Source organism: Colossoma macropomum, unplaced genomic scaffold, assembly GCF_904425465.1.
Source record: "Colossoma macropomum unplaced genomic scaffold, Colossoma_macropomum, whole genome shotgun sequence".
Classification (NCBI taxonomy): domain Eukaryota; kingdom Metazoa; phylum Chordata; class Actinopteri; order Characiformes; family Serrasalmidae; genus Colossoma; species Colossoma macropomum.
The window spans coordinates 13,467,643-13,492,050 of NW_023494791.1; the positions used below are offsets into that span (position 1 = coordinate 13,467,643).

Genomic DNA, 24,408 nt, shown 5'->3' on the forward strand with positions numbered 1-24,408 from the left:
AACGCAATTTCAATACTCTGTATGTCCTGTACATATTGTAGTATTGACAATAAAGCTGACTTGACTTGACTTGACTTGAAATGGTGGAACCCCCCCAAATAGTGCACTATATAGTGAATAGGGCACAGTTTCGGACACTAATGTGTTTCAGTAGTGACATGAAAAGGTGGGACAGCATTTTTTTAATATAAAAAATTAAACTTATGATAAATCTACATCTTCCAACTTTACAAAATCAAAAAGATCCTTTAAAAGCACTGGTTAAAGTAAGTATGGGTTAGGGTTTGGGACAGACACCTCCCAATAGAAAATACCCTATAAATGATGATTTTGTATATATTTATCTTATTACTTTCTTAATTAACGACTTAGGTTTAAATAGATTATGACATAATCCTTGTAAATGTGTAAGGTCTGAATACTTTTACTGTGAGACCAGAGTTTGAGCTAGTTCGATACAATGGTCTATGTGGAGTATTGGTTCATGTAAATACTTCTGTCCAATGATTCACCATTGTAAATTAATTATCAAATCTTATTCTTTATTCATATTGCTCCTATTGTGTTATTGTTTTTCTGGCTGGTGTTGACCAGAGCAGGGTGGATTCCGCTTTGAGTCTTGGTTCCTCTCAAGGGAGGAACTTAGGGAGTTCTTTGCCACTGTTGCACTTGGCTTGCTCGTTTTGGGCTTGGCCTCAGCTTTTCTCTAAAGCTGCTTTGTAAATAAATCCTGAATTGAATTGAATTATGAAAATAGGGTAACTTTGTGGTTTAATACAGTTTGCTTTAAAACAATATGTTTGATGTTCATATTTTAACTGATTTTCGCAGTAGAAATAATTTCGTACAATCGTAAGAAGACTTTTAAAAGTATCGTTATCGGATTTTTTTTTTGGCATCAAAAGGAAAAACGGTGATATCGCACGCCTGTAGCGGAAGCGGAAATACGTCACGTGTTGTCTCCGCGGATTCGCAGCGGTCCAGTGTTTACGTTAGCGGGTCAGTGCGGGGCTCCTACCTGCGGCCGACTCGCTGTGTTTGTGCCCGGAGTGCAGCTCCAGCGCCGTCTCCGGCGGGACTGCGCGCTGAAGCGGAGCTGGGCTCAGGCCCCGAGTCTCCGTCCGTAACTTTTTGTGTTCAAAACGGCGCCGCCGCCACAATGAGCTCGGGCCAGCCGAGCGACAGCAGCGAGCCGGAGGAGCCGCGGGGCACCGGCGTCCGTCACCTGAACGAGCTGTTCCGAGAGGATGAGAGCGACGAGGAGGAGGAAGAAGAAGAGAGCGGCTCCAGGCCGCCCTCTCCTCCCAAGGAGAGCAGCGGGGGCCCTAGGCTGGAGTCTGCGGGAGACGGCGCGCGGAGCTCGGGGTGCAGGAGCTCGGGGCTCTGCGACTCCCTCTTCTCGTGGCTGTGGAAGCGGACTGTCCGCAGAGGGCCGCTCGTAGACCCTGCCCGCGATAACTTCCGCACCATGACCCGACTCTATTCGTCCATGAGCCCCGCCACGGACTCGGTGAACCTGAGCACGCAGACCCACGGGGCCGTGTTTAATCTGGAGTACTCGCCGGACGGGTAAGCTGAGAGAGAAAGAGGCTCTTTCAAAGAGCCAGAATAGTTTTTATAAACAAACAAACCCGCTCACAGGGAGGGCAAAGCTCGACCCCCTACAGTCTGCTGGCAGCCCACGACAGCGCGTTTGTGTGTTTTGTAGGTCGGTGCTGACTGTAGCCTGCGAGCAGACGGAGGTGCTGCTGTTCGATCCCGTTTCATCCAGACATATCAAAACGTTGGTGGAGGCGCATGAGGACTGTGTGAACAACATCAGGTAGGTGCACTGCCGACAGCAGACCTGAGGAGAGGTTCGCCCGCAACAGCAGGTGTGTTTATGTGCACTGGAAGAAACATCGATCAGGGCTCGTCAGGTCGTTCAGGACTAACATCTGTTAAGCTCATGGCATCTGCAGAACTGGGTCAACGTCAGATACAGAAGTTGCGAAGAACATAAACACTGACAAAATGTTAACCTTACCCTCCTCTGTTTCCTTCTTTTTCTCATTCAGTGTTTCTTTAATGGTCTTATAAAGCTGAGGGTTGTTTATATTATTATAAGATGCTCTGAAAGCAGAGGTGGACAAAGTACCAAACTGGTGTACTTGATTGAAACTAAAATATTACTTGAGTAAAAGTAGAATAATTCTTTGTGTTTCTAGTTAAAGTACAGAAGGACTTGCATTCAAATGTTCTTAAACCTAAAAAGTAAAAGTAGTATTTTGGCTCAAATGGAGCCTTAAATAGAATACCTCTACTTTAATTAAAGAAATGTTTTACCAAGAAAATATTTCTGTTTTCATGTAAGTTCTGGCATTTTGTACTTTGTCCACCTCTGTCCAAAATCTTTCTTCAAATTGTCAGGATGAACATTAATGTGTCAGAACTAAGCGGTTGAATAAATTGACACTGACTTTGAATATTCCAGTTGTCTTCAGCTGATTGCTGGACAATTTTTATATTTGGAGCTTTGTATATTTGAGTCGAATAACATACAGGCCTATGCAAAAGTTTAGGCACGCCTGGTCAAATGATGTTTTGTTGCTTTACTAAGTGAAAATAAGTTAACACACCCTCTAAAGAAAACACACATCTGCACATTTTAATGCATAATTATTGTTTATATGCTGAATTAAACATATTGGGGGAAAATGGGACATTTACAAAGGTTGTGGCACATTTAATTTATTTTTTCTGATATGTTCAAGTCAGCAAATAATGAGAAATTCTGCACAATTTGCAGAAAAATGCTATATTTAAGTTAGTTCCCTGTAGAGGATGTGTTAGCTCACTTTGAACATCAACAAAACATATAATTTGACCAGGGCTATCAAAACGTTTGTATACAAATGTGTGTATGCATTTTAATAATTCTTTCAGCCTTCTCACAAATGAAGCCAAATAATCAATCAGTGGCCTTTAGACACATTCAACCAGGCATATATCACCACTCAGGAGTTTGAAGATAGTGTGTTATTTAGTGGTGTGAGATCTAGTAATTAACTGGCTTTATGATTATGCTGGCAGGTTTCTGGATAACCGGTTATTTGCCACTTGCTCTGATGACACCACCATTGCATTGTGGGACTTGAGAAAGTTGAACTCAAAAGTGTGTTCACTGCATGGCCATGCTAGCTGGGTGAAGAATATAGAGTATGATACACACACTCGCCTGCTTGTAACGTCTGGCTTTGATGGAAATGTCATCACCTGGGACACCAACAGGTTTGTATGTTTGTTATTAAATTCTCATACGGTCTTTTATGCGGTATATGTGTGACTGGTTCTAACTGGTGGTTGTGCATGTAGGTTCACAGAGGACGGCTGCCCCCATAAGAAATTCTTTCACACGCGGTATCTGATGCGGATGCGTCTTACTCCAGACTGCAGTAAGATGCTCATCTCCACTTCCTCTGGTTACCTGCTCATCTTGCATGACCTTGACCTCACCCAGAGTCTAGAGGTCGGCAGCTACCGTATTCTACGGGCCCGACGCGCCCCTCTTAGCACAGGTACGTATGTGCAAAGTGCATACATAATAGAATAATTTTTGCAATAGAAAGGTCAATGACCACGCAGACATTGCCAAGGATTGTGTTGTTACTAATTCTTTTTAGTAAGAAATCATTTTAGAATTGGCTTAATGATTAATGTCAAACAGTACTCAGATTTGAGTGTAAGTATATAAATATTAAGTAAAATAATTCAAATTTAGAAAATTTGGTTTTTGTTGTAAGGTAATAGCAAGCTATTAATAGTATACAGTCAGTGTTCTTTGATTGGTTAAAATTAGAGGTAATTTTTTTGCATGATTATATCAATAAATAAACAGAGTCTTGGTTTTACCTTTCTCAGAAGGTTCCTCAACAGGCTCCAGGACAGCAGGCTCTCGTCACGGCAATGACAGCAAATCTCATCCACACAGAGAAGGTGAGTTAGACTTTTTTATGTCTTTGTGGTTTGGTACATTTGACTTTTCTTTTTTGGTTACATAATATGTTGTTTCAACGAGTTATTGTCATGACTGCATTTAAATTAAGAAGAGATTTTTTTTTTCTCCCTCAGGTTTATCTCCCAGAAACAGTCTGGAGGTTTTGACCCCAGAGATTCCAGGTGAGAGGGACCGAGGGAACTGCATCACCTCTCTGCAGCTGCACCCCAAAGGTTGGGCCACCCTGCTGCGTTGTTCCAGCAACATGGACGACCAAGAGGTCAGCCCCTACCCTGTAACCTCTGTTCAGAGCAGGATGAGACAAGCTAAGAGCTGAAATATACTTCTGCGTTTACGAGTTAGCGAAACGTAGGTGCATGCCCAAAAAATGATCTCAGTAAATCACCACTGGAAACTAAGATTATTAAAGTTTTGAAAAACAGAATAAGGTTCTTCACGAGTAACACAAATGGACAAATGGTAGAATCTGCGCAAGGAAGACATAGATAGATACATACATACATGAGTCAATGACAAATAAGGTTTTCAAAAAGAGCTTTTAAAAATCTTATTAAAAAGACATGATGTGCATTTTTATATTTATATTTGCAGAATTATTTGCATTTATGTCTATGTCCGTCTTAGATCCTAAATATAAATAGGGTTATCAAAGCTTTTAATTGCCTGTTTCAGTTAGGTTAGGGTTGGTTGTGCCACCTGACTTTTCGGACTAAATTAAACAGGCATGTACTTAGACCCCCTGTTGAAACCCTTTGTTCTTGAACTTGAATTTATACTTACATCTTTTCAAATAAATAAACTAAAAAACTAAAAAAAAATATTATAATAATTACCTTCATGTTTCTCCTGAGGTCATACCACCTGATATGATAAACTGAACCGTTCTAACCATGACACAAAAATTACGTTTTCCTAAATTTGTGAAAGGGCTACTGACTTGGCATTGCACCATGACAGTCACATGGGGTTTTCTTTATAATAGAATACCCTGGCCCCTCTTTTTTGAGAGGTATGTTGTTTTTGATTGTGCGACTGATATTTGAGAAAGTAAGAACTTGCAGACAATTTTTTCAGTCAGTCCAGTATTTATAAAGTTGTGTTATTTTGCAACTTTTTTTATTTTAAGTTTTCAAACATAAAACATGGCAAACTATTTTATTTAGAATTTTATATAACTAAATTACCTTTTTTAAAAGCTTACTTAGTCAACGTATATGGTTGGATGGTTGCACTGACATTTTAGGCTACAGAAGGCAAAAGGAAACTAACATGAATTTTATATGGATGCACTGAAAATTGTTTGACAAAGAGGTATTGTTTAATAATTTGATATATTGCATGTATTTATTACATTATCTTTGGAAAAAGAATGGACTTGGTTACAAAAATGCCAACAGTGATAAAGGAGGAAAAAAAAACTTGCAAGTCAATTCTAAAGGGTTCATGTGGCCAGTGGAGAGTGTGACTTGTAGCAGAGGCATGCAGTAATAGCCTCAATCCATACTCAGGAAAGTGCATTGTTACTTCTGTGAAATGGTGCAATAATGACTGCAGCGCCTTTTAGAAAAAAACTTGAGAAGAAGTACAAACGTAGGAGCACAAAAAGCTACTTTTTTGAGTCACCTCCTGTTTTATAACGTCTCAGAGAGCAGCTGTATGTGCATGTAACGACAGACTTTTTTTGGTCTTCTTTTGGATCTTACGGTTTCTCTTCCAGCCAGCAGAGTTTTTACATCTTAGTCTATCTAGCATCCATCAGCATAGGAACTGAAGTTTGTTAGGTGCTATTCTTCTTTTTTATGTATCCTTATATTACTGTAAATGCCTTTTGCGACTGAATATTTGGATATGCTTACATATTAATCCTTCATCTTTGTCTTTATGGAAATATATTTGCATGCATCTTTGCAGACATACAGATCAGCTTTCATTCTTCATTTGTTGTATATATATCACATTATCTTTTTTTTCCTGCAGTGGACTTGTGTGTACGAGTTCCAGGAGGGAGCCCCTCCACGGCCGCCTGTCTCCCCGCGCTGCTCTCTGAGGCTCACGCACTACATAGAGGAGGCCAATGTGGGTCGTGGATACATCAAGGAGCTGTGTTTCAGCCCGGACGGACGGCTCATCTGCTCGCCATACGGTTATGGCGTGCGCCTGCTGGCCTTTGATGAGCGCTGTGCAGAGCTGGCGGACTGCATGCCCGTGCGTACAGCGCTCCTGCGCGAGGTGCGCTCCATCTACTCCCACAGCGATGTGGTGCTCACCTCCAAGTTCTCTCCCACACACTGTCAGCTGGCCTCAGGCTGCCTGAGTGGACGTGTAGCACTCTACCAACCCCACTTTTAGCACACACACAAACAAGGACTCGTCTGGACTCTTGAAAAATCTTCTGGCAGATGGTGAGGAGAAACATACAGCCCTTAAAGGGAGTGTGTGTTTTCTGGGTTCACAGTGTCAGGGTTTGAATGTGGGTTTGTATAAAAGAATTGGATGTTTTTAGAGGATTTCATTTTGTGTGTTAGACAATGTAATCTTTCAAATTTATGAACATGTGTGCAGTAATGAGAGAAATAGCCATTAATCTTTTCTCACAGCACGTGTCCCTGATTGGAGTTGCATGCGGAGCATCACAGCTGAGCTCAAGGTGCTAGTAGGATGGCAGTTACGTTTTGTAGTCTCCATGCCTTTTGCTAAGCATATGACCTCGCCTCCAGTCTTGGAGCCCGGCCTGCATGTCAAGTGCTGACCTCCCTACTACAGCAGCTGGCAGCTTAAGCCAATCAGTTCTCTTTGTATAAAGTAGCACTGAATGTAAGCAGTGCAACTGTTAATGTTGTAATGGATGGAGTTTTCTGCATTTTGCCAAATTTTTTTAGCAGCACCATATTCATCCTTGAGTTCTAATAAGAGCTGCTGTTTCTCTGTGTTTCTTACTAACTTGTCTTTTTATGTTTTGATGGGCACCTTGCCACCTGTGACACTAATGAAGTCATGTTTTTGGGGTCTCATTTGTAGATAGTTTAAGCAGAACGCTTGTGTGCATGTGTGCCTAAGTATGCGTTCAAGTATGCGTGTCTTTTATTAGATAAGCTAACTGCCGATAAATGATTCTTGGTTGAGTGAGCATTGGTGAGGTTCTCCTCTCTTCCTCTCTCACTCTCACACAAACACCAAACTCCTAGACTTTACAGGGACAATCAACATTATTGCCTAAATCTGAAATTCAGTTTTTCTTACTCTCAAAACATACATATGCACACTGACTGAAGACAGTTCAGAAGCACAGACATTGTGTTCTGAGAGCTGCAAACATAGAGGACTTTGGGAGATTGAGCTTTTGATGCAGCCGTGTTAATGTTAGATGAGCATTTAACACTGTTGGGGATCTTTTTAATGTAGCCTTCAGGAGGAAAGACTGGCCAGTTCTCTGACTGGCAATGTTTGGAGCCCTCTCACGTTATTCAGCGCATGAAACATCTGGAAAGAAGAAATCGAGGAAAAGGGCCACAGAGGGAGAGAAATTCCTCTGTTGTTCACTCACTCAATCACAAAATGATTCATGCTAGCACTAAAATACTACTAAGATGCAGAGGTACAAAAAAAATAAAGGTTTTTTTTTTCACTTGGTGGAGCTGTTTTTGTCAGAGTGGAACACTGCACTGTAAACATTTAAGAATTTGACATTATGCATTGAACATAATCATACAGTCGTATGGAAGTCAAACATACTGTTAATTTTCTGAGTAAAAGTAAGTTAACGTCCTGTACAGGGAACAAACGTACATTTTTCTACAAAGTTTGTTTTTTCTTTTTTTTTTGTTTAACATTCAGGAAAAAAAATTTATAATGTCCCATAACTTTTGCACATGCCAAATTTAATATTTTATTTATTATATTAACTTCACAGCAATAATGCATTAACATGTGCAGAAATGTGTTCTCCGTGGAGGATGTATTAACTTATTTTCACTTAGAAAATCAATAAAATGTGTAATTTGACCAGGGTTGCCTAAACGTTTGCGTACAACTTTAGATTATACATCATAATGAGCATCCCTTTTAATTGAATGTATAATAGTGATAATAGCTGATGTTGAAAACACCTGTTTATGTTTTACAGTAGTCAACAAATAACTGGATATAGGGCACATCTGTAATGTATGTTACTGCATGATTATTATATGGAGCTCCAATAATTCTACTCTAAAGTCTCTTCATGATATTCCATGAGCAATTATCTGTAGGATCGTTTCCTTATCAGTAATGAAAAGTAGCTGTCTAGTCTAGGGCTGCTTCTCTTATCACTGCACTTAGCTCAGGCATCTCTCTGTGTGTTTGCTTCATTTTAAATATCCCATGATGAGTGGTTAGAATGGATTCAAGAGAAGATATTTCTGCTGGCTTTTGCACTATGCTTTATGTGACCATTCGAGTTGAGTTTTCTGTCATGCAAAGCCGACGAGTAAGACAAGAAAGTTTTATTTGTTATTAGAGTATATGATAAGAAAATTCATTTAGTTACATATTGGTGATGCAAAAATGCTTGGAGTGTAGAAAACCAGCTACACTCTCAGATTTTCACTGGTGAGCTCCAATAGGAGTCAGTTTTAGACATGCATTGGCAGTAAATACATTCAGTGTCTAAAAGCTAGTAACAGGTAGACCTTTTGTGTTGAGCAGGGATGGGTAGATTTAACTCTGAAGACCAGACAGTTTGAGTAAGGTAATCATCATTATTCAATATGTGTCCCTTTTCCTGGGTTTAATTCAAAACATGTTGGCCCTTAAGAAATATGATCAGCTAGGTCAGGGAGAAGTGGTAAGAAATAAGAGTGTCCCGAGTTCACGACTAACTGTGCAGTGTATCTGTACGGAAGACTTTAAGTCATGACCCTTCTTTCACACACTTCTTGGTTCCATCTGTTTCAGCCTTTCCCCATTCTTTGTAAGCAGTGCCTGGCTCCTGTATCTGCTGTCAGTGTCAATGTGTCAGTCACTTTCTCTTGGCTTTGGCACGACGTTGCTGCTGCTCACGGCGGCGGTTCAGAATCTTGGTGCTGACCCGAAGTTTGCGCATTCGTAGAGCGCGGAGGCGGAGCTGCTCATCCCGTGAAAGCTTCCCCCCTTTGGCCAGGATCTGCTTGATGCGTTCACGAGGCGTCTTGGTAAGGCTGAAGTCGCAGACGGTGGGCGTCAGATCTGAGCCCACAGAGCAGCGGCGGACAAGGGGGAAGTAGCCCTCTGCCCACACAATCACCCTATACTCTCCTGGGTTCAACAGGCGCCAGTAATCACCATCAGCAGCTATACAGGACAAAAAAACATGCAGGGAAGTATTAGTGTTCCTAATGATGGCAAGAACCATGTATGCAATGCACATTCCCCAACAGGTTCAGCACAAACCTATCTACACTATATGTCTAAAATTTCGTAGACACCAGCTCATTTAATGCTTCTTCAGAAATCAAGGGTGTCAATATTAGGTTTGCCCCCCTTTGCTGCAGAAACAGCCTCTAGGAACACAGGGAACACTAGATGGTGGAACTTTGCAGTCCCAAAGGTTTTGTATGGAGTTCTATCACTCCAGAGAATGCAGTTACACTGCTCCACAGCCTAATGTTGTGGGGATTTATACCCCCTCTAGTCTACGCTTAACAATGGGAATGGTGGCCTTAGGCTCATGCATGTCTTCTCCAGAGATTCCAATTCTATTGGCCCGAAGTTTGCGCATTCCAGCATGTCTAGAAGCAGTTCTACTGACCTATCTATACTCCACCCACAAATATGTTCTTTTGTAGCTCCTGTGGAGAGGTTGGGCAAGCTTTATAGAATGTTGGCAACAAATCCCATTCAACCTAATGAGAAACTGTAACCTCAAAAGTCTTTTTGTAAAAATACCTATATTTTGAGTGTATGTAATGATCTCACAAGACAAAAATTTGCAGCATGCATCATTTCTTTACTAATACTTGGTTACGCATCTCCTTGCCATAACAACATTGTCAATCCTGTCAAGTAAGGACTCCATTTTAGCCCACACTTCCATGAACTGGTTGCACATTTCAGCCAAAGTCTGGGTGTGCCTATTTCAGCATTTCACTTGCTGTTCCAAATCGAGAATGGACCTATGCACCAGTTGTCATCCTGGAACACAGGAGTATCAATGTTGTGTTCTGCTTTGGACATGAAGCATGAAGTTAATGGAAAATGGACAGGAAGAGTGACTGGTGTAATCCTTACATGACAGGACAGGCAAGGGGATGTGTAACCAAGTATTTCAAAAGAATGATACCTAATTATTTTCCAGTGGGCTTATTTGTTTTGTATATGTGTAAAAAGTCGCATTGTTAAAATAAATCAGTAGTAGCACAATGGAGCTAATGTTCACATGACCACAACTTTGATGTTGTCATTTCCAACCTTACCAGTTTAGATTAGCTACAACAACACAGTCCAGCTCAGTTATGTACTGACTCTAAACAAAGTGTGCTACAATTACTCATTAGGTTGACTAAGATTTTTGCCAATGTTCTGTAAATCTTTATACTAAACTAAGCTAGAGAGCTACGGGCATGATCATTTATGATGAAGATGCTCTATAGAATGGGGTTCAACAGCATAAAAGCAATTTGTGAACAATATTTCGACATATTTCAACATGAACCTTCAGTAGGGAGACTCTCCCTAAAGGGAAACTCACAGAGAGATTTTTTGTCCATAACCATGTTATATTAAGGCATTTTCATTCAATGAGAACATTTACTCTTTGTTCTGTAAAGCTTGTCCAACCTATCAACAGTTTATATGACACATTTGTGGTAATGGATAGAGTGCTGTTCACAGAAATACTGTGTAATACCCTAATATATTTAAAAAATATATACATATTATAAAATATATTTACATAAAACTAAACAAACATATAAACAAGCACACATTCTTTACTTACTTTTAGCAGTTGCAGTTAAACTATCCTGAAATCTGGAGGTGCTGCAGCCCCCACAATACTTATACTTCCCATATCCCTGGATATATCTAATAGCTCAGTGCCAACTCAGTGTATGGATGCTATTGTTCTAATCCACTTACCTGATCTGATGTCATGGTCCAGCCCTGCAACTTTAATGACGGCATTTGCAATACCTTCCTTAGTGTCTTTATCCCTGATCACACCTTTTAGACCTCTATGCACCTGAGAAAGGAAGATGGAACAGTGTATGAGGCTGAAGGCAAGACAGTGGGTTAAAGATTAGAAGCACACTGCACTAACCTGCTCCATGTAGAGCAGAAGAGACTCCTTGTTGTTCTCCCATTCAACAGGAAGCTCACTGGCATGAGGGAACTTGTCACATGACAACTCTACAGTCACCTCAAAACAGTTAGTGTGTAGGTAACTGAAGTCATTCATACCTGCAAACACAGACAAATTAAATTACATGCTGTGTGGGTCAAATGCCTCTATTACAAATGATGTATGGCTTATCTTTATGATGTAAGTATAAAACTATGAATAAATGTCCAGAAAGAATATCTAACAATGGTTAATCCGGTGCTGTATATCTCTGAAACCTTTGCAAGTTGAATGTCCATTATGAGACATGTACAGTATTGTGCAGAAGTTAAAGACCACCTTTCATTCATTTAATTTCTAGCCATCAAGTACAAGTTATTCATTTTTCAGGATATATTTCTGAGGAGATAAGATATTATATAAGATAATCCACTTGCACAAATAAGGGGAAAGTTAAAGGAAAATAGGGGAAAAAACAGGCGTTTCCAAAACTGGAGTTCATTAAAAGATACAGAGAAATAGGACTCTAAACAACTGTGCAAGACCTGGTAGACCACCAAAACCTGGTAGACCACCAAACATCAGTTAACAGCACTTAAATCTTCTTTGAGATGCTCCATTTTTGCTTCAGATCTAAAAAAAAAAGTCCACAGGTGTTTCTGTCCATCCTTCTCATGCAAGAAGACAAATCAATGCTATGGGTCTGAAAGGGTGTGTTAGCTGTTAAGAAGTCATTACTGAGAAAAGGAAATAGACAAAAAAGAAGAAAACTTGCAAATCAAACAAAGAAAGAAGCTGCTGGTGTTCTCAGAACAATGGATTGCCCACCCCAGAGTCCAGACCTCAGTTTCACTGAATGTGTGTAAAATTATTTGGATCAAGAAAAACAGAAAATTGACCGGCTTCTAAGGCTGAATTTTGAAGGTGTGGAAAAATATCCCTGTAGATTCTTTGAAAAACTGAAAGCAAATCTCCCAACAAAAACGGAAGCGGAGTGGACATACTAAATACTAAAAAATATTACATTTAGTTGTAAGGCTTCTTTTTAGTTTGTTAAATGCATGCTTTCTGCTGTTCTCCTGACAGTGTAAAATGAATACCTTCACTTTGACTGGACATTTTTACTCCAGGCAGTTCTGTATCATTACTATTGGTCCATTCATCATGAAATATTCACACAGTGTAAAGGGTATTTTTTTATTGGAGTTATGAGGTTTGGATATGACAGCAACAAAATTTTAGTTTTGTTATTTGCTGTGTTTGGGGGTGTTTTCTCACTTCCTGGGACAGTGTGCCAGTCAGCTCCATTGATGATATTGTTGTGCTGCTGAAAGTCCTCATAATGGCAGATTCTGCGATCTGGGTTTGCCATAGCCAGATTGGTGGAAGCGTAGACAGCCGCCAGCCAGCGAAAAAAGTCGTTATCAGCAGTAGGCGTGTCCTGACGAGGGATCCAGTCCCGTGTGCAGTCGTATGGGTAAGTGACCACCAGCTCTCCTCCATGGAGATTAGCGCTCAGGACAAACGGAATATCCTGCATCCAGTTTATTACCGCCCGGGTTTCTGGAGCAACCTTTCACACACACACACACACACACACACACACACACACACACATGCATGAAAAAAATGTCTTTATCCATGCAAGAAAACATTTTTGGCAGGCATCTGATAAACCTGTAACTGCTAGGGGAAAACAAAGAAAGAAGAAAGTGGAAATGTTAGTAATGAAGTGGAGGCTCTGTGCAGATAAATCCTTGGAAATACTAAACCATGAACATTTGGCACAGCTTAAGTCATGACAGCTAATATTAGAGCTTGGTTGATTTGATATCTCTCTAAACACAACATGCCTAAGTTAACCACAGAACACTCTATAAAAACACTTACTCTCATTATCATACATCAGGAAAATGAATGGTTTGCATGCGTGCAAATGAGTGACTCCACACTATGTATTACTTTGCCTGAATTGTTAGTTTTGAGGGAGGCCCCAGCACAGGGACATTCAGCACAGAGGAAGTGCTCACATTCTTTAAAGATCCGCCTGACCCTGATTCCCCAGTGTGTGTGTTGGTGTTGAAGGTTTCAGTGTGTTTGAACCCTGAAATCTAATCACTGCACATTGTTTCTCAGATTTCTGGGATGAATTTAACCATGGATCCAAATGAAGCAAAACAACCCAAGTGTTCTGAAGATTTTTTCTAAATATCTTTAGGGATTCAGTTGTTTAGCAAGTCAGATCAGGCACATTCCTCTGCAAAATTCAACAAAAAAGGACTATCTTCTTGGATTCCTGCCTTTTTCCCCTTCAAAAAAAATCTAGGCCTCAGGGAAATTCACAGATTTTTAAAACCTTCTGAATAATTTAATTATTAAGATGCAACTCAGAGTAGTTTGATGTGAAATGTTCCATTCTAAAGAAACTTGCTGAGTCAGGATTGTTCAGAGCGGTGATAGGAACAAGACATCTGAAGGTTTTAATACCTCACTGAAAGTTATTACATGACATGGTTATGAATACACTACCTGATGCCTGAGAAATTATTTTATGATAGTTTTGATATAAGACTTTGGCCTAAAATGTGTTTTTTTAATACTTTTGATAGTGGAGTGATATAAGCTGGGTGTTCTAAGGCAAAATAGTCCCCAAAGAAAATGGATTTACCACTATTTTATCATTATCAACATTACTTATTCAAAGGACACGAGTGGGTTTACTAGTAGTTTTGGATTTTAAATAAAATGGCTAAATTTGCATTGTAGACACAACAACCACAGTTCTCTTCACCTCCACTGTAAAGAGACGCCGAGTTGGTAAGTTCCTAAATGACTTTTTACATCTAAACGATTGAATTTTGCAGATATTTTGGAAAATCTGTGCTATTCCTCTTTAATCACTTAGATTAGCATCACAATCATACTTCTATTTCCAAAATGGTAACTTTATAGCAGAAGGAAAAACATTTAACTTTACTATCAATTAATGTAAGCAGATTTTATTGCAAATAATCTTAGACCATTTATTGGTCCATCGTCATTAATGTAAATGGCACCTGGCTTTTTCAAAGGGTGTAAAAGAAAATGAACAAATGGACTTAAAAGGTGATAAATTACTCAGTCCAGCACCTATTTGTATTAACCAGAAATGCCAACTGCGTCATACATACGGTGGCTTCAGTTGTGGTGTAGTACTCTGGTATGGGGATGTAGTGGTTGCTGACTTTCTTCTTGTCTGTCGCCAGCTCCTGAGCATCCCACATGATGTTGTTAAGGTCAGGGAAGTTATGGTTCAGGTCAATGCCCTCAAAGCTGTAGCGACCCAAAGCCCATCCGGAAAGCTCGGAACCCTGATACACACACACACACACACACACACACACACACACACACACTCCATCAAACGTACTGAAGCAAATCAAACATTAATAGCACGTACTAAAAGAGCCTGACTTATTTTCTGTCATTTTAACATACTGAATCTTTCAGTTCCATCAGTCCACATTTTTTCATTTCATTCATTACCTTCTCATATGCTGTCTCATATCCATCAGGGTTCATGGATGGTAAGAGGTGGATGCGTGTGTCTTTCACCAGCCGAACTATTCTCTGGTTGCCTCGTTTGTACTCGTGGCAGATGTATTGCATAAGATTTAACAGCAGCTCCCGACCCAAAGCCTCATTTCCATGCATCCCAGCTACATACCGGAACTCTGGCTCACCTGCCCATAACAAACAGCCACTGGATCAGTGCCTAGAAAATGGTTTCAGTTGTGATCCAAAACCTTGAAACATTTCTATGCAGTGTCATAGAAAAAAAGCAATAAAAGTAGGCCAATCTGTAGAAGTTTACTTTGGCTTTATCAATAATAAAAAACACATGGTGACAGAAGTGTGTCACACAGGCATGACTGGACTCTCTCTAACTTAAACATCATCAGCATGGTGCCTGGATAGCAGGGAATGCCTGTGTGGTCTGTGGCTGAATATTTGCCTCCAGGTCCCAGAACAACACAGCAGAGATCGACATCTATTCACATCAAACTACATAGCTCAGCAAAAGTCCATAGATGGTTATTGTTAGTAGATATTTACATAATATTGTACATACTAAATTTACAATAAAAATAATTAGTAGTAGAAGTGTTAATTAAAAATAAACATGCTTTTTCCACCAAGCAATGTAGTTCTTTCAAGCGCAATTCCACCAATTTTTCTAAATTTCTGCTCAACTAAATCATTGAGCTATAAACAAGGTCATTCAGAATGCTTTGATGTGAAATCTAAAAAGACAATTACAAAGAATTGTTCACAGCAGTGGTGATAGGATCCAGACGTCTAAACTGTTTAATGCTTCTCTAAATATAACAGTGCTGCCCAAGAGTGTGGCGCATGAGCCAAAGTTGGCCCTTGAGGACGTTTGATTTGGCCTGCCAGAAAGGTAGTCTAGCCCCACTACCTCAGCTAACAAGAGAACAAACGTCTATTGTATACAGATGTATTAAATTCTTATTTTTCTGTTAAACGTCTATTTTTTAAGTATGTAAATAACAATACATAGTATAATGTTCTAAAATATGTTTTTAAAAACTCAATATTAAACCTACATACCTTCTTTATTTGTATGTACTTTTATCTTTTTTGGTCATTGGCCCACCACAAACATTGCTCTTTGGCCCCAAGACAAAAACTTTGGGCACACCACAGAAAGCTTAGACACAAAATGGTTACAAGTACACTTCTTGATGCCTGAGACGTTGTTTACAATCATTTTGAGAGAAGGTTTTGCCATAAAATATACTTTTTTAACTTACAATAATGGCAGAAAGGTATATGCAGGATGTTGTAAGGTAAATGGTACCCAAAGAAAACTTTTTTCCACTTTTTACTCAATTCACTGGTCATTTAGGATAGTAAATATAATGGCTATATTTGCATTGTAGGTATTGTGACACCCGGTTCCTATCAGCATCATTATAAAGAAATGTGAGTCAGTAGGTTTCGTTACAATGAACCATTTTACGTCAAACCACTCTGAATGACTCTGAGTATTTATATTTGAACCATCCTGTCATGCAGAAATTTTGAAAATTTGGTGGAATTTCCCTTTAAGAGTTGGCTATGGTTGCCAAGCAGCATAATTCTTTATGTATAAGTGTGATGATTCTTCAGTTTATAATAAGCAGCATTAAAACTGAATTCAATTGATGACTTGGAGCACGGCTCAGCCAATCAGATTTTAGAATGACACCTATCAAACTTAGAGCACTGACTTACCCAGTTCATGTTTTCCAGGATTATCTGAAATCTCCATGACGTAGAGCTTAAGTCCAGTGTAACTCTTTCCAATAGTGTAGATACGGGTAATGTCAGGACACTCGTCACTCACTCCCTTCATTAACTGCACAGAAAACAACTGATCTCAGTTCATTTATGTGAATATAAGATGTAACTGCACCAGACCGTAAAGAAAAATTTGGAATATGTCTAAATCCTGCTCACCTTTCTCATTTCATTGTAATTATGGTGTCTGAAGTCTAATTTGTCTGTAGTAACCCTCTCAGGCTCCACGGGGTACTGGTGGTCAGGATCTATACGCGCACACCCATACAAACAGAGGAGCTGTTAGAACATATTAACATTAATACTAAATATTTCTTTGATGTTGCTGTGGGGGTGTAATCTGAAACCTGGCATGGGGCAGCCGAGAATTTCGGCCCTAAGGCAGATCGTGCCATTGCTGAACCAGCTCTGTGGGTTGATGCGGATAAACTGGGCTACTGTGGGCTCAGGGAACAGAGCCAGCACAGGGGTCTCTTGGTCCTGACTCCCCACAAACACCTGCACAGAGACAGAAACAGTGTAACTCCTAGTAACATGCATGAAATTATGTATGTAGACAGAAAAACTGTACTTCTGGATTTTCAATACAAGATAATAAAATACAATAAAATATTCAGTTGTTTAACAAAACACTCAAATGTGGGTTTATTGAAATGTGTGAGAACAAGCAAAAAATAAGCAGAAAACATATATTTAACAGAAAATTGACACAGAAGCCTCAACAACTAAATAAAATATTTTTAGCATTTAGTGTGTTCACTCTGCTTTTATTACAAAGAAATCTGCAGGAATATTTCTACACCCCTAAAGTTCAGTCTTATAAGTTGGTTGTGTTTTCTGCTTCTCATGATTCAAGTAATCCTGAACACATTCAGTGATGTTGAGGTCTGAACTCGTGGTGATCAGTCCATTGTTCTGAGAACATCAGCAGCTTCTTTGTTTGATTTGCAAATTTTCTTCTTATTTGTCTGTTTCCTTTTTTCAGTGAGGGCTTCTTAATAATAAACACATCCTTTCAGACTCATAGTGTTGAGTTGTCTTCTCAAAGTGGAAGGATGGACAGAAACACCTGTGGATTTTATCAGATCTGAAGCAAGAGTGGAGCTTGATTTTCTCTGTTTATCTGATGGTGACAGTTTTGGTGGTCTACCAGGTCTAGCATGGTTGATAGGAGTCTTATTTTCTCTATTACTAAACTGCTGTTTTTTCACGTATCTTTATTTGATTTTCCTTTTCCTTATGCAAATAGATTGTCTTATATCTAATCTGCTCAGGTATGTCTCCTGAAAAATAAATAAGTTTGAACCTAATGGCCATTTTGACTGGAAATCAAATAAATAAAGGGTGGTTTCTGATCATCATGTTGTAAAACTTCGTCATATGTGTCATAACTCTAAACACATTGTAAACACTCTCAGAATGATCTGTTCAAAATACCTCCCACATAATGTAAGCACTTGCAGAAAGGAGTGCATCTCAAATGGTGGACTGACGGCATCTATGGTTTTGCATATTTATTACAAAAGAGTAACGCCTTGAGCTTCACTCACCGCTTCTTGTGATCCATTCATGCAGGGGCTCCAATTCTCCGTGTCATTACTGAACTGCACCTTATATGTTCTGACCCAGTCCAAGCTACAGACACATGCACACAGATATACATACAAAGTAAACACCAAAAAGAGCAAATAAATAACTAACAAAAAGCCTTCACCCATGGGTTTCTGCGACAATAGGTTATGACACTGAATGTGTGAATAATGAAATAAGAGCTCTTAGTGAGACACCAATGCTGACCTCCAGATGGAGTTCCTGCCCTGCAGAATGACCCCAGTGAAGAGAGTAGGTCTTAGAGCATCCAGCTGCAGCCACTGCTCATGATCTTCTAGCCCTGCACACCACGCTCCATCGTACTCATCTCCGTCCTCTATACCTGACTATAAACACATATATAGTTATACTCATCTCCTTGTTCTAGATCCAACTAAACATGTACAGTCTCAAGATCATGAGAATTTAGCATACATATCCACATATTTCTGCCTTCTAGATCAGGACTACAGGACTTTTATAAAAATCTTACAGCAAATGTAAACATAAGATACTGTGGGATACTACACATGTATTATAGCTTACTACATGACTGTCCTACAGGAATACTACAGGATAACAAAAATATAGACTATTAATAAAAGTATTTTACAACAACATATTATTGTTTCTGATAGTACTACTACACATCATATTTGTAAGGAACAAAGCTTGTTCTGCTTTGACCGTTTTGTTTGGCTAATCAGAATTCCAAAAAAAATGTTTTTTTTTTTCATTTCATTTTAAATTATTTGAAACTGTTCTTTTAAAAACAAAATGAAGCACCTAGTAAATATCACACTGTATGTAACTGCCAGGTCCTGGATATCATGAGTAAACACAATTAAAAACACAAAACTCTTTTCTTCACATAAGCCTCTGGAAATTTGGATGATGCAACTTCCAGTTCAACATTTGACTTGAAAATATTCCAGAGGGGTTAATGTGTTCAGGGTTGAGGAAGCATTGTGGGATGCAACTAAGATGTACATCTTCTTAACTTATAATAAACGATTCATGAAAAGGATGATTCGGGCATGAGATGTTAAATGGATTTCCACATTAATACAATGATCATAAGATTTCTGAAGAATTTTATATTTCATAATAAAGTGCAGTTATGGTGGGCTGCGAAAAACTGCTGTCTTCTAGGTGGTTTTACATATGTAGTTGTAAATGCAAAATCAGTGGGACACAATTGGCAGTCCAGTCATCCCTTTAGGACACAATTCACATGTGGTGCACAGATAGACCCCACATGGGAGTCTGCACTAAAAATATATGTTGCAATTAATACATTTACATTTTATATAAATATTTTGAAGCACTTAATTCATGATTCCTTCTCCTGATACGTATCTCTCCTTAGATCCAATAAATCCCTAATCTCTCACATGCACACATGTACACAAATGCTACACATTTCTAATCACATCAACTACCATTATACATATCATTACCTATGTCCCACACATGTAGAAAGTTGGCCAACCTGTATGTTGAGGCGTCCTCGTTGGGGGCCTAACCCACTGCTCAGTGATGAGGACGCCTGCAGCTGGTAATCAGACACCCGCAGAGACTCCAGCCCCACTGGTGGACAGTCTGCAGGAGGAGGAGAGCGGGGGAGTGAGGGGGGTGTAGAGAGTGAGCGCTCATGGCAGAAATAAATGAACAGTTAGTCATTAGCTGGAAGAAGGGGGTTTCTTACAGAGAACTGACAGATAACTATGGATTTTTCCTCTCAAACCAAAGAAAAGATTAGATAGTGTTGAAGAATAACATTATTTATGACTTTGTTTTGAATCATTTTGTTCCCCAAAGGAACTTAGCTGTAATCAAACACAGACTTAAGGCTTAAAAAGCGATTTTGTCAAGAAAGAGTTCTGTCTTAAGCAGAGGTGATATAACACAGCATTTATTCTTGAATACGTGTTCATTGTTTTAGTATATTTTGCTAATACACTTTGGAAATGCTCTTGACATTTAATTTGCACAAAAGTGTTCATTGAACAAAATTAGCAGTTTATCAAAATGTCATAATGTAGTTTTCTTTAAAAAATCCAGAATCCTACCTGTGACCAAACAAATTAAGTTGTAAAAACTTATCATAACCATAAACACTCTCTAAAGTCTCTGTTCAAACCACCTCCCGAGAGCTGTAAACACTTGCGAGGGAGGAGCGCATCTTAACTGCCTTCAGCTGTGTGGTTTTGAAAATACTTTTGTATATTGTATGCATGAAGACCCACTTCCTATTGCACAATGTCCACTGAAAAACCTCTACATTAATGTGCTATTGTATTTTCTAGCATGCACAAATAGCTAGTACCTGTCATAATAATCATTCCACAGCTTAAAGCAGATTTGCACTTCCCAATTATGTGAATGTATGTCATGTTATTGTGGACACATTTCATTTCACACAAACCAAAGGTGAATGACTCAGGGATCTGAAATGACATCTGCTGGGATCCTAATCCTTTTTTTAACAAGCCTAGAGGTCTTTCAAGAGAAGAATGCAGACTGATCTCTTGATATCCTGTCAGGACTAGTCACAGATATAAACACCATTAAGAAACAAGCAAATCAATGCATTCAAACAACCCCCTCTGAATTAGAACGTAACCCAGTTCAGAGAAACTGCTCATTCAGCAGATATGCGAACAATAGAATTGCCCCAAAGCAACTGCGTTAGTTAAGTTATAAGCTTAATTTCTCAGGTCCATTTCTCAAGCCCACCCACCCCATCCTAACTTGAGTGAGACTGGGGGAACTTGCCGGGTTTTCTTGTCTCTTCTTTCTTCTCATGAAGCTCAGGGACCTTCAGCTGCTCTTCTGCTGTCTCCTCCACTTTGGTCTCATTGAGTTTTCCATCATTAAAAAATGATTTTCCATCGCTGAATACAGTGTCAGTCCCATTACTTACGACTGTGCCGTTTTCAAACGATGTGGCGACGTCCACGAAGCACAGCAGGATCGCCAGGCTAATGCTTTGTCCGAGCATTTTGACTACTCAGCAGTGAGCCCAACTTTTGGGTCAAGAAAGACTTTAAAAGCTGGAGCCCACATTGAACGCCCCAGTAACCTAATACTGCACTTACCGTAAAGCCTATAGTAGCTGAAGAGTCTGCGTAGATAAAACGGGGCTGCAATTTAATTTACTGCCAAGCGAATGAATGGAGCCTCTTCTGCGCTGCCGTTCGATATTTTACTGAACAAATAAAAAAGTTTGTAAACCGCAAAATTACAGCGTGCTGTGGCTGGAAAAGCACGAAGATCTATTGCCAAAAATGAAGTGCAGTCCGGACTCTCATCTGAGGATGGGAACACATTTACTGAGCTGGAGACTTCACATCTGCAAATACGCAACTGATTCATTAGCTTGTGAAGGTATCGCAATGTTAACGTTACATAATGATGTAAACTACATCATACCAGCTTACGGAGCCCCGCTGGTGACATCCTGCATAAATAAAAGTAATGCGTGGCCACGACTTAGTAAGGTGTGGGAACGAGATCCTAATGCACGGTCACGACTTAGTAAGGCATGGGAACAAGATCCTCATGCGTGGTCACGACTTAGTAAGGCGTGGGAACAAGATCCTAATGCGTGGCCACGACTTAGTAAGGCATGATCTCGTTCCCACGCTTTACTGAGTTGTGGCCACAACTTAATTAACTCGTTCGCACACCTTACTAAGTTGTGGCCCCGCATTAGGATCTTGTTCCGACGCATTAATAAGGCCATGCATTATCTATATTTATATGGGATGTCACCAGCTCCTTACTATGCTGTTCCTTTCCAGAAATTCCAGTTCCAAAACTGAACACATTGTGAAGGTGACCTCACTGCTGTTAATTGCTCTTTTTGCAGTTTAATTCCTGTGTGTTTCATTTATTTTGAAACTGCCCTCACTTTTATGGCTTTTGGACAGATATACGTTTTTTTTACTACACAAAAAAAAACTTGGTAGCAACTTTTCTCTTTGTTTTGTTGTTTGGTTTTATAAAGATTTCCCCTTACAAAGCAGAAAAATACTATACAATCAATCTTATTTTATTGCTAGCTAAATTCCATATTCATCAATATAAATATTATAATCAAAAGCCCATTTTAATTTTATTTGTTAATGAAGCCAAACAATACTTCAAAACAATTACTGGTTTCAAAAATAAGAAAGATGTCAAAAGCCTGAAATTATGTGGACATTTTGATATTTTTGTATAAAATTGTGTTTGTTTTTAAATCCCCTGGCTGTAGATTGTAGGTTGAAGTTAACTGTAAGCCACTTTCTTTGTTACAATTCAAACACCTTTAGCTCCCATTAGGAAACCATCAAATGTATTCTGGAATTGATTCCCAGGCCTTGTGTGTACACACACACGTTCACATTACTTTATTAGCTGCACTAGCTGAACTAATATTCAAACTGTGGCCTACTGTAAGCATGGTTGGGCATAATACTTAGTTTAAATATTTTGAATATGTTTAGAATATATATTGATAAGGCACATGGGGAACACTCTTCATGTAATTCTTGGAATTCTGTTAATATGTTTCATAAAAAAAATCACTCTGATTCACTGCTGCTCCCATATTCCAACTGCTGTCCCATGAACTAAGCTAACAATTTGCCAAATCCCCATAACAAAATCTTGCAAACTTGACTATAAAGAGGGTGGCTATGTGATTTACAAGTAAAAACATATGTAACTTGCCATGAAACACATGTACGATTCCAGTACAACACCGATGCTAAGCTTATTACTTGTGAAATTACTAAAGTTTAGTAATGCTGATTATCGCTTTGGTTTATCAGTCTACTCAGGCTTTAGCAGGAACTTCACCCACTTCACACTGTTTTTCTCTAACATGAAGTAGCTCTTGGATTTCTTATTATGTATTTGTAAATGAACAAACAACATTGTGAAATGGGATATCATTTGGATGATTTTTAACCACTTCAATATGAGAATCAATTTAAAAATATTAAAAAGTACTCTAATTATATTATAGTGATACCGTTCTAAGTGGTTAATCCACAACATACTATTAAGTCGGCTTTAAAGAGCCAACCTGTTCTTTGTTTTTAAGTTGATTTGACAAACGCAATTTCCTGGTCCTTGTCCTATTATTTAATGTTTTTTGTACTGTTTTACAGTACATAGAGCCTATATGGGAATAGTGTGCTTGTACTTTTGGGACCGATTGCACATACTGCTTTTGTACACCGTGCATTTAAACACAATTTTTCCCATAGAGAGAGAATGATAGAATGTTGATAAGATTACAATCTAACTGCTACGAATGACATCACAAATGACATCCCTCACACTGCCCCTCATAGACATTACATAAAGACTCACGTAATACATCCATATCAGCACATGTATACATACATACATACATATTAGCAACCACCCGGTATACCATAGTAATGGCCTAACAACACCTAAGCAACCACCTAAGATACCATATGCCCTAGTAACACCTTAGCAACCACCTGGGATGCCATAGCAATGGCATAGCAACACCTTAGTAACCATCTGGGACAACACAGCAAGGGCTAGCTATACCTTAGCAAACACCTGGTATAATATAACTATGGACTAGTAACAAAGTCGCAACCACCTAGGATACATTTGTCAAGGCAGCTTAAAGTTCATTCACAAACTTTTTCCAGTTTCATTTGGCAATATTATCAGTTCCACATCAGGAACATTGCTTTTTGTTAACCACTAACTGAACATGTAAGGTCCATCATATGGATACAGCAAAGAAACTTAATTACAAACTTTAGAGACAACTGTGATTAACAGAATTCCAGAAATGGCAGGAATTTTGAGATTTGACTTTGAGTAATACTATAGCATTCATGTTCAAAGATCATTACAGGCAACACACGACTGATTTACAAGACTGAAGAGAAGGGAGGACATTTGGCTGACATGTGCTGGAAGATACAGGACTGAACTGGACTTTATTCAGAACAGGGGAGTGGGATATATGAAACTGTTAAATACCATTGAAGATAAGAACAGGGCTTGATTTGTTTGATAGTAGAGGAAGAGGGATGTAACATAAGTTAAGAACCAGGTTATTTGGATTTATTTGGAGTGTGTTAAGGTTTTTCAAGCCAGCTGAAATGTACACCACATTCAGGAATAAAACAGCTGGATGTCC

At 39.1% G+C, this 24,408-nt stretch overlaps 2 protein-coding genes across 2 annotated transcripts; one reads left to right on the forward strand and one right to left on the reverse strand.

Moving 5' to 3' along the window:
• The first annotated feature begins 1,159 nt into the window (after positions 1–1,159).
• On the forward strand, positions 1,160–7,627 carry wdr32 (WD repeat domain 32). Its single transcript, XM_036573973.1, has 7 exons — positions 1,160–1,569; positions 1,709–1,822; positions 3,073–3,270; positions 3,355–3,557; positions 3,901–3,975; positions 4,111–4,256; positions 5,975–7,627. The coding sequence occupies exons 1-7, from the start codon at positions 1,160–1,162 to the stop codon at positions 6,344–6,346; spliced, it is 1,518 nt and encodes a 505-aa protein (XP_036429866.1). The 3' UTR covers positions 6,347–7,627.
• A 703-nt stretch (positions 7,628–8,330) lies between these two features.
• On the reverse strand, positions 8,331–21,279 carry cpxm1a (carboxypeptidase X (M14 family), member 1a). Its single transcript, XM_036573972.1, has 13 exons — positions 21,003–21,279; positions 19,717–19,826; positions 18,432–18,571; positions 18,185–18,269; positions 16,982–17,132; positions 16,794–16,882; positions 16,569–16,692; positions 14,817–15,013; positions 14,462–14,641; positions 12,570–12,864; positions 11,271–11,410; positions 11,090–11,192; positions 8,331–9,304 (listed from the first exon to the last, which is right to left on the reverse strand). Exons 1-13 carry the CDS (start codon positions 21,226–21,228, stop codon positions 8,994–8,996), a joined length of 2,151 nt encoding a protein of 716 aa, XP_036429865.1. The 5' UTR covers positions 21,229–21,279; the 3' UTR covers positions 8,331–8,993.
• Positions 21,280–24,408: the final 3,129 nt, after the last annotated feature.